Raw genomic sequence first — 20878 nt, 5'->3', positions numbered from 1 at the left:
AGGGGCTTAAATTAAATTGAATATTTTCTTTAGTGCACAGTTTATGGCCAAATTTCTATTTTCATTAAAATATATGAAGCGTCATATTTTCAACTCATGTTGAACCTGCAACAAATTATTAATTACATTTGGGATTTCAGTAACAAATGTTATAACACAGCAGCCTCACAAAATGCCTTAAATGCTAAGAATCAGAAAGAACACCTTGAAGTTGTTTCCATTCTTGGCCTTCAGACTTAAAAAAAAAAAAATCTTTGCTTGACTTTTAAATCCAGTTGCTAAAAATAAAAACTGTTTCCCTGAAAAATCAGAATACCTAATCATAATTTATTTGTTTTTTAAAGGGGAAGAACGGTGAGGAAAATTAAAAACTCATGGCTGAAATCAGAAATCACAAGACGAAGTCATCATGTGTCCAAATGACACTCAGTTGCTAAAGGAAGTCACACGTTCAGAGGGCTCTTGAGGAGGGAGTAAGTCAGATGTTTCCAGGACATGATTTCGGGAGACTCAGACACACAGGCTAGTCACAAAAGCTGCTTAATTGTCCGTGTGCCCTGAACCCACGACTTCAAGACTCAGCGGCTTCACCCTTCGTGGCACCAAACCTTCATGTGAGGGATGCAAAGACACACTTATAAGAATCATGGGTTTGTCCTTACTCAAAATTTGGGGGACTGGCTGAAAAAACAAAAGAAGGAGACCTTATCCCTCGACGATAGGGATTCTGTGTTAACTGTCAATTCGATCAACATATAAAATATATAAAAGAGATATAGCACAGCAGTGTATTAAGGTCAAACATCTAAAACAAGATTCCATCGTAAAGAGAACCAAATGGATTTTACCTCCTTAAAGAGAAGACCACGAGTGCACCAATTATCTCTTTCTGTAAAGGGATTTCTGTATCTTTTGCCATGGTTGGCTTAGCGGGAAATGACTGAGAATGTGGGGCTCTGATGAGACTCTCAAAGGGTGCTATGTAAAGTCGGAGAACATGAGTATGTCATGGAATGGGCGTAAGAGGGAAACCCCGTGATAATCTCGATGATGCTCCAGGGCTGTCCATGCAGTGAGGGATGTCAGCTTTGCTACGGGCTCAACAGAGAGGCTTTCAATGGAGCATTTCTTGGTTTCCATCTTGTGTTTCTGTCATGTGGATGGCTGGAGTAAAAGCCAAATCCTTGCCTATGATTCAGTTTTGCCATTTTTAAAAGACACCATCAGACTTGGTGACAAGGCTGGTTAAAAAAAGTACTTCAGTTTTTCAATATTTTTTTTTAAATAGAGGATTGAGTGATGAGGTAAATGAAGTTTGCTTTTCCTTGGATAGAGACCCTTCCTCCCGCCCTTATCCCCTTTTGACTGTTGCAAAATAGCTTAGTCCAAGGAAAGGGGAGAAGACAAATGAGTCAAATAATGCCAGAATCAGCTGTTGCCAGGAAAAACACACTCCGATTCAGTTAATTTGTTCTGTTAATGTCAAAGGCTGTGATTCCCAATTAACTAATTTTAAGAAGCCGTAACTGAAAATAGCTACGTCAGCCCTAAAGTTAAACTTTGATGAAGATTAGGATCTTTAAGTAAGAAGAACAGGGCCCCCAAAGAGGTGGTACTAAGATCATCTTGCTAAACAGGAACACAACTGGCTGGGATTTTCAAACTGGGTTTTAGCCCCTTCAGAGAAGTTGAGTGGGGTGGAAGGGGAGGGGGCAAGCCAAAGATTCTGGCAATAGAAAATGTTCCACAAATCAGGTTTGCGTACACTCAGCTTACTAATGACAGAAGCATCCCTACCGGTGAGTCTCTCTGGGACAGAGATGCTCCCCTAGCTCAGGTGGGACTAATTAGAGCGTGCATGCAGTTTGCAGAATTTCCAGCTCCCTCTCTGCAAGGCTCCATGCGCAGAAACCAGAACAGCTTGAGCAGCTGAGAAAAGCTGGGCCAAAAATGACTCCACCCGCCCCTCTCCTTCTCTTCCTTTACATTGGAATGGGAAGATAGAATAATAATAATTAAAAAAAAAAAAACCAGAATGCTCATGGTTTCTGTCCAGTTGCAAGTGCTTTCATTACATTTGAATAGGGTTAAAATAAGGGTGTATATGCTCTTAAACGTCAAAATCATAACTTGCTAATGAAGTCGCAAATTATCCGGAAGAAAATCACGAACAGGCACATGCTCAATGGCAGAATATTTTGCCTCTAAAAGTTCAGTTATTGCCTTTGTAATATTAAAGCCCAACAGGGAGTCGGCGGGACATGGCTTGTACTGTCTTGTCACGTTATGAGTTTCTGGTTTCAGATAAAAGAGGAGAAAGGGCCCTTAAGAAAGTAAAGAGCTAGAAAAAAAAATCGAACTTCCTTCTCGGAAAGCTATGGGTTGTTTTCCTGGAGATGATGGATAATGGCATTTCAACTTTTTTTTTTTTTTTAATAGAGAAAATGGAGGCAAATCACAGAGGGAAAAGAGAATATGTAAATAAACGGAACAAGGTGAAGTTTCAATAAGAGCTTCCCTCAACTTTTTTCTTTCTTTTTCCATCTTTATCTTTCTTTTCCTCTTTCTTTTTCTTTTTTTTTTTTTCCTTTCCTTTTCTTTCTTTCTTTTTTTTTTTTTTTTTGAAATCTTAAACCCCATTTCTGGCTTGCATTTGGTAGGATTCCTGCTCTGGCTTTTATTAAAAACAGACTTTATGTGGTCAGAATTCTTCATCTAAAGCTAAACTTGAATAGGCATAAGGATCCTGACAGCATCTCTCTCAGTCTCTTTCAGGTGACCCCCCCACACCCCCCAGAGGGGTTTCCCTCCCATTGCGCGGAACTGGCGCTGAAACTTGAAGGCTCAGCACAAAAACCAACTTTCCTCTTTTACTCTGAAGTCTCATTTCTGTTTTACATTTGAGACTCTTTGCAAGGCCAGGGCAAGTTAGGTCTGGCTCTAAGTGGAGAATATTCTAGAAATTTTGAATAACGTAACTGGCGTCCTATAAATTCCCCAACACAGATGCATTAAACCTGGCGGTTGCCCTTCTCTAGCGCGAGCTACCGATTCCTGCCCACTACCTTCTGTGCGTGAGCTTGGAAATACCAAGGGCAGCTCCATCCCGCTTAACAAATCAATTTAGCATTCAACGGTATCTCTGAAGGGTATTGGCAAACCAGCTTATCTGAAACCAAGAGGTAAAGCAGCCAAGCGAGCAAACAAAGACATGCATGTTCATTCCTGAGGAAAGGCACCACCAGGTTGCTCTGGTTCCTTCTTGTAGCTAAACAGACAAAATAGCCGACTTTGAGACTCCTGTATAGGACTCCTGCCCGCCCGCTCTCCTGCCCTCCCTCAGTGGCCTCCATACCTTCCTGGCACAATGGCAGATACATTCCCAGTCAGGCTGAGGTTTCCTAAAACAACCACCTAATCTTGCTTGTAATGAGGCTCAACACTGACGTTTATTTATTTATTTTTCACGTGGAAGGGAAAATCTTTGCAATACTGTAGTGCAGTGGTTCTCAAGACGAGGGGGATTTTACACCCCACGCTCCACCTTCCCAAACACACTAGCAGTGTCAAGATATTTTTAGTAGTCACAACTGGGAGAGTACGACTGACATCCAGTGGGCTGAGGCCCGGATGCTGCAAAACATACTAAAATGCAAGGGCTAGCCCCCCACGACAAAAATGGCAGTAGTGCCAAGGTTGAGAAACCCTGGTATTGCGGTTGGAAGACTGGGTTTTGGAGTCAGACTGCTTGGGATGAAAGCCCAGCTCCATTAGGGTCTGGCTGAGCAGGCTTGGGCAAGCTGTCTGAACCCCTGTGCCTCATTTGTACAATGGACAGTCACCTCTCCTTTAGGTTGTTGTGAGCAGTAAACACAAATATATCTGCAAAGCACATAGGACAGTGCCTAGTATACGTTGAGAGCACAATAAATATTAGCTATTGCTTTTACTATTATTACCAGAAATTTAGCTCAGTTCCAAATAAATTATAGGCTGAATGTTGTTTTTAGAGGGAAAAAATATAGGTTTGAGAGAACATATATCCTTTTTGATGAGGACCAGAGTGATGGTAACCCTGACAGCCACAGTGCTTTCCCGTTTATCAGCCTCATTACATATGGTTTGGGCAACAACCTTGTTGCAGCTGTTTCTACTTCATAGGTGGGGCACCCCTAGCTCAGAGTTGAATGAGCTGGGCAAGGTCCACAGACGAGGTCTTCTGATTCCACATCCCCTGCTAGCCCTCTATTCCACCCTTTGTTTACGAGTTTAAGATGCCCCTTCTCTTCATTATACCCAGCAGCCCGAAGATCAAAATAAATGTAAGCCCCGTAATCAGAGAGTGAGGTGACTCAGGCTTCGTGGGTGGGAGGAAGTCACTCCCCCTTCATGGTACACACAGAGTATGGTTTTCCTTCATAAAGCACACAAATATTTTAATCGTCTGAATTGAATTTTTTTAAGAATTAAATTTCTGTATGAGCTGATTTCCTTTCCTTTTAAAATTTCAGATGTTGAGGAAAAAACCTCCTAACTCCTTCTATTTTTAAAATCTCTAATTATACACATTGTACATATTTGACTGTAAATGTATAAAGGAGAGAACATAGCTTCAACTATATACATGTTCCAAGTGTCATTTATTCACTATTTTGTTTCACCAGTAAGCTTAAAAAATCTGCTTCCACATGCCAAAATGTATTATTCAAATGCACAATGTTCCATCTCATATATGGTTAGTGACTGCACGCAGCCAACATCATGTCTGTGCTGAAATTTCTATGCTTAGTTTTTAAAAAATTTTTGTGAATGAATCAGCCTGGTTTTTACTCGGGCTACATTAAAGTTAATAATGCTGGGTTTAAGGGCTATAGTTCAGGGGGCAAATGGATAATATTCCTTGAAGTTAGTGGTTTTCTAGAATTCCTTTGGTAATAGAGAAGGTGAGGCCTTAGCTTCTGATACTCTCTCATGACCCACGGAGCACACAGCTTGCAATAACCCAGCCATGGCTCTTTCTTTCCTTTCAAAGTGCTCTCTCAAATTATACAAACAGCTGCCCAAATGTCATTCACTTGGACCCCATTTTCTTTGGTCCCATCTAGTTTGTGCCAGTTGATAAAGGAGAGGTTTGGACCACATATTGGTTTTTAAACGGTGTCACAGACTCCACGGTGTTCCCCTGATACCTTTCCCCTGGGTGAAAATTGCAAATGTGTATGATAATATCTTTGCAATTTTCTTTTCCAAATAAATTCTGTCTGTTACGCTAGAAGAAGAGAACCAAAAAGAGCATCCCCCCCAGCGTGTGCGGCCTGCAGGGCACTCACCTGGGGACGCTGGGCGGGGCCCTCGTGGGCCGGGAGGGAACTTGTGGGGGTGCTCCGAACCAGTCGCTGCTGCTGCTGCTGCTGCTGCTGGGAAAAGGGGGTAGCGGGCCGGGCCGGAAGGGCACCGGGGGCGCCCCCGAGTGCGGTCCGGGAGAAGGGATGGCGGGTGCGGGCCCTCGGCTGGAGGCTGGCCGCGTGAGGGGAGTGCTCAGGGTCGGCCGCCTCTGGGTGGTGGGGCTTGGAGGGGGGGACCTGAGGACAGATGAGAGCAGTTTCAGTCCAAATTCATCTTCAAAAAAATATTTTACGAATTCCGGGTTGCTTTGTAAAAATTACACTTTTGACCCAGTAACTGGGATCCAGGTCAGGAATGTTGAAAGGTGTAAAAGGAGGAGCGCCTGGCTGGCTCTGTCCGAGGAGCATGGGGCTCCTGATCTCCAGGTGATGGGTTGAGCCCCACCGTGGGTGTACAGATTACTTCAATAAATGTTTTTTAAAAAGGTATAAAAGGGTGATAGAGGTATAAAAGGGTATAAAAGGGTATAAAATGATGAAAAGGAAGTTCCCCTCCCCCAACCCTTCACTCTGTGGAGACAACCAGTAGTAGTTTCCTGTGTATCCTTTTCAACTATAGTCTATGATACAACACAATACAATATTCTCTCTATATACATATATTCTTTTTTTGGTACATATTAGAACATAACGTTCTACACCTTTTTTTTTAAAGTTTCGCATTAGCTCCACTATCTTTTCATTTCAGTGTAGCAGTCTTACTCGTTTTGAGGACCGTGTGACAGTCCACTGTGAGGCTGTATCGTGTTCATTTTTGAAGGGATAATCTAACCTTCTCTCTCACTCCTGAACTTAAATAACTTTTTCCCTCTTCATTTTTTAGGTTCATATGGTTTAGGGAAGCACACTCAGAAAGTGACACTGGACAAGCCCGGCGGGCCTCCGGTGACATGGGGACATCTTCTTACCTGCGGGAACGCTGTATCCAGGAGTCATCCACAGGAGGCGGTGCAGGGGTGAACGTGGTGGCCGTGCTGATGTCGCCAATGATCCCAAGGGCTTCTTTAAGGGCCTGGTACATCCGAAGCATCTCATCCCGGCGCTGGGCCTGCTCGGCAGACTCCTCCATCAGGGTATTTTGGTCCTCTGAAGAATATAACTGTGCTAGGAGCTCTGAATTTATGAAATCTTTAACCTGTCAGGCCACCACAGAAAAATAAAAATGGGAATACATGAGCGATCAAATGGTATAAACCGGTTCAGAGTCTGTGGACAAAGTCCTCAACGGTCCACTCTAGGGAAAGGTGCATGACGCACGACGTACGCAAGATGTACGATGTATATGCATCTGTTTACTCTTATTTTCTTTGTTGTCCTCCCAAGCCTCAGTACGAGTGCAGGAACACTTTTCCCTCTGTCTTATGGCTGTGGACTAAAGGAAAACCTAGATTAGTTGGAAGAGGACTAACCCTTGCCATCACCACCAGAACAGGGCCTGTTGGCTACGCAAACATTTCCACATTGTCGTCTGAGTCTGCTTGGCATAGAGATGAGGGCCGGTACCAGGAGGTAAGCAGCAGTATTTTCAACAGAAAACAAGGATATAAAGAAACCTAGGTAATAACACAAGTTATCCACTCCTTGGTATCCCCAGTCCTTTACCTCACTTTTACCAAAATCTCTGGAATACTATTAAGATCCCAGGTTTCAGTGTCAATTCAAAAGTGGAATGAACACCAATAAGTGAATTTTTATTAAATACAGAACGTTATATAATCATGCAAGTTGATTTACAAAAAAAGGGGGGGGGATATAGTCTTGGCTTTCTAGAAGTTTACAATAGAACTACTTAACAGTAATGAGTACTGACATGAGTTTCCGTAGTTAATGGATATATGGAAACAGTCTTCAGCATGAACAATGTATATGAGTCTTAGGGGAGGGGCAGTTTGTAGCAGAATGAGGACGGAGAGGGTGCCTACATTGCACAGCACTGAGGGAGGGAGCACCAGCCGCCATATCTCAACAAATCGAAGATACCAGTGATTTTAAGACACACCATAATTTTATGTGCCACTAAGAAGGAGAAACCACCTTCAATTAAACTATGACAGAATGCCAAGATGCCGTTGAGTGCGACGTGCATCTTCATGTCAGAACTATTAAACGTGAAACAAGTGAATGTGAGAATCAGCAAAAGACGGTAGGTCCTAAGTACCTTTGCAAGTTATCTGATTGGATTCTCACCACGTACTTATGAAATTTATTATGATCCCAATTTTACAGATGAAGAAACTGAAGTTCAGAGAGTTTAGTAACTTGCCCAAAGTCACGTAACATTAAGTTGAACCCCGAAACTTTGGACTCAAAGTCTAGTGCTCTTTCCGTTACCCCTTACCCCACTTTGATTGAGTGCTTAGCAAAGACAACTTATGTTTAAGCGTCATGTTAGAGTGGTATCGCAAGTATGCTGGTTAACTTAGCCTACAAAAATAAACCAACTTGGATTTTTCAGTTTCTCTGTTAAATGAGACTAATGCTTATCTAGAGTCACTGGATCTTTCTAAGAAAGACCAAAGGGCAGCATATTTAATTGTTACAAATTTAGGCAGACAGCAGCACAGCTGTCAGAGGCTCAGAATTCCTGGGTTGTAGTGAAATATGTAACCAAGAGATGACAAGAGTCGAAAACACACAGCTTCATTATTTTTTAAAGGTATCAAATTATGTAAATAATTCTACTGATCAGAAAGCTCGGCTAAATCACAGCTTCACTGTGGTGAAACAAAAAGTATTCTCTCCACATTTTGCAAACCAAGAATGATTCAAATGTGGAAGTGATCTAGTAGCCAAGACATATTTGCACAACTGTCTAGTAGGGTAGAAGGTTTACGTGCTATAGCTGTGGAAGGTAAGCTTGGCCAGGTAACCTGGGGCCAGATGTGAAAGCCTCGAACGCCAAGAAAACTGCTTGAACATTATCCACTTGGCAGTGGGAAGCCATGGAAGACTTTTTAAGCAAGTGAAACAACTGAAGAGAGTTTTAGGAAAAAGAGAATTTGCAAGGGTGGTAGCAGAGAGGAAGAAATCTGATAGAAGACCATTACAGATCATTTCTGAGATGGTGGGGCTTTCATTTAGCGAGACTATAGTGGCATAGAAAAGATGGGCACATACCAATTACACTATAGAGGAAAAACCAGGTGCGTGTGGTGCTGTTTTGATGTGAAAGGGCAGGAGCCAAAGGAACAAGGACACTTTAAGCACTGAGGTGGGGGTGAGTTGGAGAACGGAAAATCAAAAGTCAGGAAGGAAAGTTAAAGTTAGAGGAAAGACAGTCAATTTGGCTTAAGGAATATTTCATCCCCTTCTTTTTTTTGGAGATTTAGTCACCTTTAGAACACACTTGCAGGTACCCACAAGGAGTCAGGGACATTTGCGCGAATCTTCCACCGCTGCGTGTGTGCACGCACTCAGATAGATGATGCAACACAAAACTCAAAACCAGACAATTTTCCTGGCAGTGAACAGCAGTTGGACTAAGCTAGTTTGAAGCTTTACATCTAACTGGAGTATCACTTAGAATCTATTAAACACAATTTAAAAGAAGGTCCTTCCAAGAATAGATTTAAAGCAGATCTGAATTAAGAAGCGACTGTCAAACAAACCACGAAATAAAATAATAAGGGCTTGTTTCACCATTCCGATCAAAGATCTGCCTTGAATCAACTCTTCCACATCAGAACATGACACACTAAAACTTGCCTACTATCCCAAAGATTTGGCAATGCTCTGAATTAATAGGAGTATTACTACTGGCCTGGGAGAAAATGGGAGTACAGTGCAGTGGTTAAGAGCGCACACTCTGTAATCAGACAGCTCCACTCTGAATCTGAGCCCTAGCTCCCACACCTAACTGTTCTTGAGCAAATACCCACCTCTTCCAGTCTCAGGCTCCTGATCTGTAAAATGGGGACAGTGGTGGCAGCTGTCTCAAGAGCTGTTGTGAGGATCAAGTGAAAGAATGATTATAAATTGCCTTGCACAATGCCTAGCATTTCGTTAGTGCTCTGCAAGCATAAGCTGTTGGTTCTGAAGCATGCAGATGAAATTGGCATGAGGTATGTAGAGGGAGAAGAACAAATAGAAAGGTACTGCAATGGCGCAGGCGTCGAGAGACGTACACAGTTCAATACACAGCGGGGGTTAACGTTTTATTTTGCACTTCACAAAAATGAAATTTTAGAAAGACTCTTCCCCTGCTAGTGTAGCTTTGGGATGCCACAACTGGAACAAAGGTAGGGGGACGTCAGGGAGTTTCCAGACACTTCAGGGACTTTCTGAGCGGTCTGTATGTCTGTGTGCAAATACGTAAATCAGGATTCTGCACGACAGTTGAGGCCCAGTAAGATCCCTTGGAGGTGATGGCATTTTTGAATATACCTCACAGAACATGATATAAATGAATTATACTTGGATGCAAGACTTGAAATAATATTTATGCTTTTAATTATAACACCTTATAACCTATACATTTTGGTATGGGTCACAAAAAAATTCTCATACACAAAACCTCATTCCAGTTCAGACTCTACAGGCTAGATAAACAGGCATGACTGCACCATGTCGTTCTGCTCAGTGTAAAGGAATGTGAGGTCATTAAAAATGTTCCACGTTTTCCTCTCTTTCTTACTTTAACCCTTCTCTATCAACCTGCAATAGTTTTGGATCTTAAGCCTTCTTTGTCTTCATAATTAAGACCATTTTAAAGCCTTCACAAATAGAAGGGACATTCCCAGGATTTTCACACAATTCAGTTACTAAGGAGACCATTTCCTTAAAATCTCTCTGTTTCTAGACGGGAGGGAGTCTGCGACACAGTGATCGCTCGCATTCGCGTGAATACATATATAAAAGAATGTAATTGAGCAGTTTAAGTTTGCTTAGTTTGGGAAAGGGGCTTGGTTAGGAGCTTGCGATTTTCTGAGATCTCACAATCCTTTCACGTCTGCTCTAGCTTCCTTTTCATTTCTCAGGGACGTAGTTCTGCTAAAGACCGGTGACGTTTCCCTTCTTGAAAAAATGATATCCTTTGCCTCACGAACCTAACGTCAAGCCAAAGAAGTTAGACACCAAAAAGCACCCACTCTACAATTCCAAACTTCAAGAACAGTCAGAGCTAAGACGAGCTATGCTGTAAGAATCAGGAGGGTTACCCATGGTGGAGAGTGATGGGAGCGGGGAGGATGTGGGGGCAGGGGGAGGGGGCTTCTGGATCCTGGTCCCGATCTGTTCCTTGAGCAGGACGCTGAATTCTTGACCCGTGGAAACAAATCCGTGCCCTGGTATTTAAGGTGTACTTTCCCCTCAAATAATGAACATTTGAAATAACACTCGACTTCATACACATGAAAGTTACAGTCAGTTTTGAAACTAGGGCACATGTTACTAATTTTCCAGCGAAGTGCCACTGGCCAAGGAGAGTAAATGTGGAGCTCCAGGGGTCCAGGGGTCCAGGGGTCCAGGCAGCAGCACACACTCCAAGTGTGAAATGCCTCCGGGCTTCATATTTGATTCTTAAAAAGTTTCATAAAAAACTTTACGTTCTATTTTGTATTATCTGGGTGTGTTTGAATTACTAGTTAAGATTTAAAACATTGTTTCTCATATTCAAACAAACCCTAATTAAATCTTTGAGGAACTGAGCCTTCTGGGAAGATACACCAGGTACACGCTACAGGCAGAGCAGCCCCCTAGTTTGAGAAGGCTGAGCTCCGTAGTTTGCCTCACCTTGCCATATGCGTTAACTGACCGAGGATGAGAAGATCTGGGTTTTAATCTTGACTCTGCCAGTCCCGGCTGCGTGACGCTGGGCGAGTCACTTAGCCTCTCGGAGCCTCAGTTTCTTCATTTATGATCTGGGCAAAATAGTGAGTACCTAGTGGGTGACTGTCCTGTGGGTGCCGACAGGGCGATGTACCGCTTTGTCATTCAGACTCTCACAATAAAGCTAGATTCCCTTTCCTGATTCTAGGACAGAGAATCTTCTGGTGGGGTGAGCTGCAGAGAAGAGGCCCTCAAAGTCGTGCTTGCCATGGGGCGCTGAGTGTGCGTGAACATTAAAGTCCTGAGCAAAACTCTGCTGCTCCGACTGTAGCCCGTGCAGAATGACCGGCTGTCATAAACTTGCTGTTTCTTTGTGCCGTGTTCCCCAGTGCGCTTAAGCAATGCAACAGCTGCTGAGCTTCCACAGACAAAGGCTTACAGTATGTCTGAGGCAAGGCATTTATTGCTGGCTTTAAACTTCTTAAATAATTCCATATGGAGACTTGAGTGGCAGAACGCTTAATGTAAACTTTCAAAGGAAACTGCCCACCAAATTCTGAACTTTATAAAAGTTGGCTGAAACATATTCTTTTCCAGAAGGCAGGGCAGCCATTCCCATTTCAAAGAGGAAAGGCCACAGCACGGCTTTCGACGGTGATTGTCCACAGACAGGACCCCGCTGCAGGCACTCTTCTGGGGAAGAGCGTGCACCCAGAACCATCTATAGAAGCAGCTGGGTTAAGTGGATGGAATTTAGAATGAGCAGTCAGAGTATTTGTTTCCTAGCTGTGATTCTATGATGAATTCTCTATCTTGAAGATCTCTTAACATCGAATAAATAGCCAACACGTATGCATGACATGGTGCTGGGTGTTCAGCGCGTTTCTGGTCCTTGTATTCAACAGGGCCCTTCCAGAGTGAACACAAAGGGCTCAGACGTTCTGTCCAATAAGATGCCCTGAGAATATGGCATTTAAAAAGAGCAATTTATATTTTTACATATATGTAATTATCAAATATATGACATATATACATATATGTATATAGATTTAACTACGTATTTTTACATATGTAGTAAAAAAGAAGACAAAATAATACTCCAGGAAAAGTGGTCATCTGAGATACATAAAACTATTTTCGGACAGATACAAAAAGTTAAATTTCAAACAAAGATAACCATAGTTTCGTTAAGAATCCAGCATTACGTGATGTTTCTGTTTTCTCCACATTCCTGTGAGTCTTGGCATCAAGGTCTTCTTTCTCATTATTCTCATGCAAGGTCTCTCTCAAGACAGCTTGCAGAGCTCTCCCTCCAAGGAGAATTCCCTGGAGGTGAGGGTTCAGCCATTTCATTAAAGCCAACAAGCACACCAGTGAGAGGTGAGGGCAATTACCCTCATGTTTCTTTGTGTATGTGCGTTTCTTGAGAAGGTGAAAGTCGGATAGATTTGTAAGAGGGTCTTTTTTCCTTTTTCCTTTTAACTAATTAGTGTCAGGCGACTCCTCGTGCTCTAGACTGTAAGTGCTATTTCCTGTGCTGATGATTTAATATGGTGCAGAGCAAAGCAGTGTTTGAACTGATGGCAGCACTAATGACTTGCGATAAAACAGTGAAAAGATAAATGATGCTTAATCAGGAAAGTGTTTAAATAAGCAAGTGCCTGGATATACCACGGCAAAACAACCTGAACTCATTTAAGTAAAATTAAGAGGGTAATTTAAAAAATACACAGACTATTTGTTTAGTACTCTGTATTTTTCAAAATGGCACATAGTCGAATTTATTACGTTCTCTGACAATTCGGTGAGGCAGCTCAGTGTTCTCATCGTAATTTCAGAAGTGACTGACTTCGACTCAGAGGGGCCAAATAATTTGCTTCAGGTCACACAGCAGGCCATTGACTAAGCTTAAGAACACAACTCATGGTTTCCAAGCTTCCAATATATTGCGTACTTACGCTGGTACTTCAAAGCATCCTAGTAACCTGGTTTGATTGTGCAAAAACGTGCATGGGAATAGAGTTAAAAACCATGGGTGCTTAGAGCTTCTTCAAGAAGGGTTTCCTTCAAGGGGTTTCTTCAAGGAAACCTTTCTTCAAAGAATGAATACACCATGAACCACAAACAGAATGTCATATTTACAAATACAATTTTGAAAGAAATCTTGAAATATGGATAAGGGCTCTTTATAGTTCTGAAATAGGCAGGCAGCCACATTGGTTTCTGACAAATGTGTTTTTCATAGTACTTCTATATATTCTATCTTCTGAAATAAGTCCCTAAGCCAGGCGCCTTTTCTACGATCAGAATTTTACCTATGGAGGAAATGGATGCAAAGACCACCTTGTCTTGAGGTCGACAGAATCTGTAGCACAACCAGCCTTAGAATATAGGCTTCTCCTGGATTCGAGTATGTTCAGTGCCTTTGCCAGCTAATTTGTATGTATTACAAGCCAATGCGCATAATATACCATCGATTTAAATAAGAAGGTGTCTGGAGAAGACAGCTAGAACTAAAAATGTTGGTGTCTCCTTTTCAAGAGTCAGAAAAGCCTGTTATAAAACACCGCATCATAGCCTATCTTATCTAAAAGATAATGCCTCAAATAACTTGTAATATTATTTGTACTTTAATAAAGTAGCTTCCGAAAGAACCAAACTAGACCGTGTAATTTAAGTGTCATATCCTGACTACTGTAAAGTAACCATGAAAAGGGAGGGATTCTGTACGATCCAGATTGGTGGGGGGCTCCTCCAGCAGGCACTTTAACATCTATGGCAATATCACTGTTACCTTAGAAAAGAGAAGTTGACTGACTTTGAATCCAAGGGGATAGGACAAAAAGCCATTTCCCAGGTTAAAATAGCATGCCGTGGTTTTTAGAAGGTGAAAATAGTCCTATCAACGTATTTTATGCGTTTATATGTAGAAAATAATACATATTTTTTGCCTTTAATCTCAAAGTCTAGGAGCCGGGGCATCTGGTTTTATTGCTGGCTTGGCAATTAACTCACACCCTGACCACAGCTACAGTACGTTTGCTCTGCTTTATTGCGAGCAAATGCATACTCATCAAGAGGAGAGAGGCGATAGGGAATACCACAGTACTGTGGCTGTAAGTTTCATGTTGGCTTTCCTAAATTCTCTTTCACTGGTCAGTCACTTACCACCTGTAAAGAAAATGAGGAGCCTCGGTAATAGGTATTTCAACCACCCAAAAAATATCATAGAGAAGCTGATGAGAATATGAGCAGCTTCCACATCACGATGGGTGAGAAGTAAAAATGAGACAGTTTATAATCACTTACATTATTGATCATAAGGTGCATTATTGTTTTTGGAATGAGATCTCGAATACATTTGTTGATGATAGACATGTAGGAGTCTACGAGGTTGCGAATGGTCTCCACTTGCCTCTCCAACTGTGGGTCCATGGAAAAGTTTTCTGCTTGGCCATTCTCATCATTTTCAGTCTGACAGAAAGGAAAGAAAACATGGATTATTTCACATTCGTTCAGAAGGAAAAAAAATACCATACATTATCACATGATCAAACTTCTGATCACTCGATTTGGAGTTCTATCACTAGATCATTAACACCTTTATCTTAAACATACCCATTAATTCTGAAAAGAGATCAGAACCATGCAGTTATTCCTCTACTTTTAGCGACCCACAGCCTAGCAAAAGCAACTATTTCTGAGTGAATGCTGAGATAAATAACCAGATAAACAGTGCACCTAACAACACACCTCTAGAGAACAATCGAATCTTCAGCCATTTGCAAGCTGGCCAAAGAACTGAATCCAAGAGAATGATGCAGATGTAACCCTCTGGGAGGGGTCCCCAGGGATTCTATAGATTAGAAATAACCTTGGTGTCATTCTGGAACTCCTAGGTCTGTTCTGGAATGGATCAGCATTTGGATCAGCCCAGGTTTTAAAACTAAATCTCCTAGGCCTGGCCTGGAGCCAACGTAAGAGATATAGAGAACAATCCATCTTTCCATGCACTTGCTGGAATTTGTTCTGTAAATTCATGCTTCTGTCATCACTACTAAAGGCTGGCTCCATTGTGGAAAACTTACAATTTTAACTTCCAACTTGTTATTCTTTGAATAAAACAGAACACATCTATACACAAAGAATTTATTTGTGTAACATGAGAGAAGCATCTGTTTTCTATACTATGGGACTTGAGTTAATTAATTTTGGCTTATCCACCAGAGGCTGGGCTGGAATGGCATCTTCATCATTAAGGGCTGACCTATTGGCTTGGCATTGAAATCAATTTAGAACAAATGGTCTCCATTTCAAGTCAGGTTGAACCATCTAAGCCCCAGAACATGATACAAATATTGTTAGTGGTCTGGCTACTTTCTAACATTTGGAAAGATTTAATTACAAATGCAAAAAAAGGGGGGGATAATTTATTGCTTCCATTGTAGACACGAAGTACTTTTCCTTGGAAATGTACATACTTTGATCTGCCAGGTTTTCAATCATCCTATCAGTTCTAGGCAAAGCCCTGTGCTTAAATGGATCTATAAATGACAAACTTTTCCTTTGAATCAATATGCATGTGTGAAAGTCATCTTTGTAGGTCTACAAAGTCAACGATAACAGAGAAATAGGTCCTAATCATTTATATAGGCTTCTCTTGCTCAGAAATATCCAATCCCTTTTAAAAATATTACAATAATGTGCTCACTCTACAACACGACAGTGGTTTCTCCAGTCCTGAGAGTGTGACCCCACGCTTCCGGGTGATAGTTTGAGGACATTTCTGAGGGATCGTACTGCTACACCAGCAAGGAGGAGGAAGTTTCAAAAGCGACAGTTGTTTGAAATGGTCTTTGGTCACTGAGAGAAGGAACTAAACCAAGTCTTCTGCAGTTCTTTATTTTTATTATTAATTAGTGATAAACAAGCACATGAGGATTTAGGACAAATGGGTCAAAAGCTGAGGCCATAAAGTGGTAAAGTGATGGAGAAACCAGTCGTGTTTCCAAACTTCTTTCTAGGGTATAAAAACCACTGCAAATGTCCAAGTTAGAAGAGTCAGTGGTAACTGCAATGTCGTTTTAAGGAGAATGTATTTGAAAGTGAAAACCTCAGGTTCAAATTCAGGCTCTACTGTGTACTGGTTTTGTGGCCACACTTCAGTTACTTGATGTAATTAGAACTCAGCTTCCCTATCTCTAAAATGGGGATACACGGCCCTGGTGAACTTGTAGAAGCTAAAGGAGATAACACATAGGAGATGACCTAGCAAGGGCCTCAATAAATGTTAGCTGCTTTCTTTCCTTTCTGAATATCCATGGAATAAGAGTTAGAGAGCTGCCTCACTCTCAACATACACTATGAAAATTTAAGGTGAAAAATTTGAGTATAAAACATTTTCAATTCAAGCAATATCAAAATGGCAAGTGTATTTTTTTTTTTTACACCTCCATGTTTTCTGCAAGCTGGTCCCCTTTACCTGGACCCCCCCCCCCCCACCTGTGAAGATCTTTCATCTTTCAGAGCCTTGTTTCATCATCACCTCTTCTGGACAAGCTTCTGATGATGCCCAGACCCCAACTGCTCCCCCCACTTTGTACTTCCTCTGTGTCTTGTATTCACTTCTATTATTTAACACTCAGCCTTGGTTTATGCTCCTCTCCTATTAGATTCTGGGGTCTTGCTTATGTCTCCCTTCCCAGCACCTGGCACAGAGCTCGATGCGCAGGGGCAGGAGTTAACAAATGCACAAGGGGTTTACCTAAATCGAGGAAGCTACTCCAGTGTGTTTCAGGGGCTCCAAGTGTGAGTGCCTACATGTCAGAGACACTGCAGACCAGAGAAACCCCAGGGTGATGAGTTAGGACCCATGACGACTTGATAACAGTGAGAATGATAAAACGATTATGAAATTATGTTTATAAATAAGAAGAGATGACTGACAGCTTTGTGAGGAAAATATCTTTTATACAAAGCGACATAAGCCTCCATGATGGATAAAATACAATTCAGTTTGTCTCTCTGATCCGAAATATACTGAGGCTTTGCTAAGGTATTGAACAGTCGGGGGTGATGACATGTCAGCATCAATATTCTACCTGTCCCAGGAACACTTCCTGAGCACTTGCTGTGTTCTAGGTACTCTGCTAGGTACTTTGCGTGGAAGATCCACACCACAACCTTGTTACTGTCAACCCACGGAAGAGCATGTTGAGTCTCTAAGAGCTGAAATCAGTTCAGTAAGTATAAGATGCATTCGATTTTAACAAATTTCTTTTTCTTCCATAAATATAAAAAAATCAAGAAGTATTATGAGACAGTGAAACATTCATAATACATCAAGCCAGTTTCATAGATAAAATAATAAATGTAAAAAGAGTTTCCAGGAAAAAGATGTCATTGAAAAATGGCTATTTGTAGAAAAAAAAAAGATTGAAACAAAAGAGAAAAACAGAGTAAACAGTATTTTTAAAAGAACCTGCAGAAATACAAAACACCAAGTAATTATATCATCATCCACATGTTTACATAGAAACACTGAATTTTCCTATTTCACACTACTTTTAACATTTAGCTTTACTTTACTTTTTGCCTATCAAAACACGCAAAAGATGTTCACTTTCACTTTTTAAAAGCAGATGCAAATAATAAGGAAAGTGTCAGAGTGAATGGAGAACACTGAGTGGATTAATTCTCAACACTTAAAAAAAAAAAAAAAGTATTCCAGAATAACCCGAAAAAACAATTTGAAGTTCTCTTTAGCTTTTGGAAATAATATGTGGTCACATACAAACTTAAACTACTCAGATAATACCATGGATGTGACAGGGAGTCACAGAACTCAGAATGCAAGTTGAATTTCTTTTCTGATTTTAGAAAGAAAGAAGAAATACTTGCCCTTTCTAATATACCTAAGATAAATGGGGGAAATATGCATAGATGGACTTTTTCTGTTAACTGAGTAATTTCAGAGAGCAAATGTTCCCTTTTCTCTGACCCAGTTCTAACCAAATTCTCTGTCGTGCTCTTTTCTGTATGTATACTGTGTATGACTATGTATTTTTTCTTTGTTTAAATTATAGGATTGCAATAGGATTCTTTGCAGTCTAAGCACTGAAGTGACAGCTGTTTATCATTATCCTCATCAAGGGAATGTAAAATAAAAATAGTAATTTGTCTCTGATCTTTGAGGCAAAAAAGAATGGTCTGCAAACATTTAACCTTTTATGGGCAGGTTCATTGATGCTGTATACAAAATGTGAATAATATTGTGAAAACAAGCTTTCTTCTGAAAAATACAATGGACAGGCCTTCCTATTGCAATTTTGTTCTAAACAGCTTTTGTGAAATCTAATGCAACTTAAACAATGAAAAATAACAACTCAGCACTGTAAATTGTTTATAAACAATATTGTGATTTTCTCTCTTATGAAACTATTTGCGTGGTATTCAAGAACAGTCCGTTTTACAACATTTTAATTTAAAAGCTTTCTCCTAGAGACTTAATATTTTAATGGGTGAGAGGACAAAAGAGTCGAATCAGAAATAATTCCCACCATACCTTAAAGCAACCATTATAGATCTGGGTTTGATGGGGATGTCTATTTTTCATGTGTTTTGCTTTCATCTCTTTTCTCTACTTAAATTTCTTATTGAATTATGTCATAGGCTTCTTGGAGGATCACTGAAACCATTTATATAAGAAGGTTATTTTCTTAAGGTGACTGCAACTCTAAAAGTGGAATGATAGAAATGCAAAATATCCCGGCAAAAATACGTACATAAACACACTAGCTAATGGGGGGGGTTGCTGCATCTCTTCTCGCCAATGGAAAGCATTGCACGATAACCTACAGATTAACACAAGTGATTTTTCCAGATAAGCAACACTTGCCCCTTTCTAAAGATCTTATTATTGCCATACAATTTCTCTGCTCCCTTAAACAAACAGTAAAAAATATCATTTAACTTTTTCGTAGTGAATCAGGTCATCATTATGAAACTAGTGTTACCATGGTAACACAGCTTTGAATTTTCCAGCCCCACATTAGGAAGAATGTCTCCCTGAAAACCTTTCCCCACTTTTCAGTCATGTACTTCTTCTAATTTGCAGAGGCTAATTAGAGGCTAATTTGCAGAGGCAGGCAACCAAACCAAAAACTATGGAAGAAACATGCTTCAGAAAGCCTTTGAGAGGAGTAGAGATTGTAGTCTGCTGTCTCGGCACAGGTATTTCATTAATTAATTCAAAAAAATACTTGTTTAGTGTCTCAGGTGAACTGTGAGGGGTACAAAGGAAGTCGAACACCACGGGCTTGCTGGGAGCTTCTCCTCTGGCAGGGAGGTCGCAGGGTGAGATGAGTCCGTGAGTCTGAGGTGGGCTTCGAGGGGAGTCCTTACGGATGGCCACACTAGAGACGAAGCTTACGAGCTGGGTGAGATTTCAGACTGACACTGATGGAACATGCTTGTTGTTCTATCTTTAGCACTTATCCCAGTGCCCTATATGTAGCAGGAGCTTCACAAATAAGTGGAACATCTGAAGACAAAAACTCACCCAGGCCATCTCCTGAGGGATTAGGTTTCTGTTTCAGACAGAGCCTAAGGGACTGAGCTCCAGGTAACTGAGCTGGATGGTAAATGTGAACAATTGCTTGGATTGCTTCAATGGAGCTTTCCGTGTAGGGCCTCCTGGTCTGGACAGGGTGGTAATGATCTGCATCCAGAAGGATGTCAGTCGATGGAAAGATTTGATGACTCCAAGGATGTCTACAGACTGGAGCCCCGACTGTTGTTCAATGCTGGCATCTACTTACATCTCCAGTTGTCGAGAAACATCCATGATACATGACAAAACACTGAACCTCATCACCTGACCCTGTGAGTGGTGACCCACTGGTCAGAGCAGGCAGGACCCAACTTTGTCTGCTTCTGCCATTTTCGTCACTATTCTTCCTTCCCTCTTCTCCTTTACCTGCTACTACCTTTTTATTCTCCCTACAACTCATACTCTCATTTCTACATGGCATCATAATAAACATTACAAAACTATGTAAGATTAATGTGAAATTAAACAGCCATTAAAAAAACACATAGGATTTGAAAGATACGTACTTGACTAAAAACAACAACAAACCTATGTCAATGGGTAGCTCTTTTTTTCACGTAGCTCTCTTTTTTCTAACTCTTACTCAGCCCAATAGCTGCTAAGTCTATTTCTGTGTGGGGCCAGTGTATGCCTATGTCTCTAATAACTTGAATGATGACAGCAACGAATAAGTAGGATCTGGAGGAATAAGGAGAAGGAGGATTTCCCTCATATAACTGACAATCACTGCATTTCCATTTAAGATGCATTGAAACAATAGCTTTTATCTGCAACTGTAAAAACAAATGTGGATATGAGGATTCTTAGAGAAATTTGAAAACTTATGTGCTCTGTCCTGAGGTCGTCCTAGAAGTTACAGTAATTCCTTTTTTTAAAAAAAACATTTATTTATTTATTTGAGAGAGACAGAGATAGTGACAGAGATAGCGAGAGAGAGAGCACATGCAGGGAGGTGAGGGAAAAGCAGGCTCCCTGCTAGGTAAGGATCCTGACTCGAAGCTTGATTCCAGGACCCCTAGATCATGACCAAAGCTGAAGGCAGATGCTCAACAGACTCAGCCAACCAGGTGCCCCAAAGTTATAGTAATTACAATCT

The 20878-nt window shown here is 41.1% G+C and overlaps 1 protein-coding gene across 8 annotated transcripts in view; it reads right to left on the bottom strand.

Annotated features, from left to right (window-relative positions):
* DNM3 (dynamin 3) overlaps positions 1–20878 on the bottom strand; it is a 522795-nt gene that overhangs the window by 24072 nt on the left and 477845 nt on the right. For 7 of the 8 annotated variants that reach the window (XM_040636206.1, XM_040636208.1, XM_040636209.1 and 4 more), the window contains 3 exons: positions 14481–14645; positions 6314–6540; positions 5331–5582 (listed from right to left, as the gene is read on the bottom strand). In XM_040636206.1, coding sequence (XP_040492140.1) covers positions 5331–5582; positions 6314–6540; positions 14481–14645 — 644 coding nt within the window. Of the gene's footprint in view, positions 1–344; positions 609–5330; positions 5583–6313; positions 6541–14480; positions 14646–20878 lie in introns of those variants that run through there. The other variant, XM_040636207.1, reaches the window with a different exon arrangement.

The sequence above is a fragment of the Ursus maritimus genome, unplaced genomic scaffold, assembly GCF_017311325.1.
Source record: "Ursus maritimus isolate PB19 unplaced genomic scaffold, ASM1731132v1 scaffold_2, whole genome shotgun sequence".
Classification (NCBI taxonomy): Eukaryota; Metazoa; Chordata; class Mammalia; order Carnivora; family Ursidae; genus Ursus; species Ursus maritimus.
Note: the sequence above shows the minus strand (reverse complement) of the source record. Positions and strands in the feature narration are given on the sequence as shown.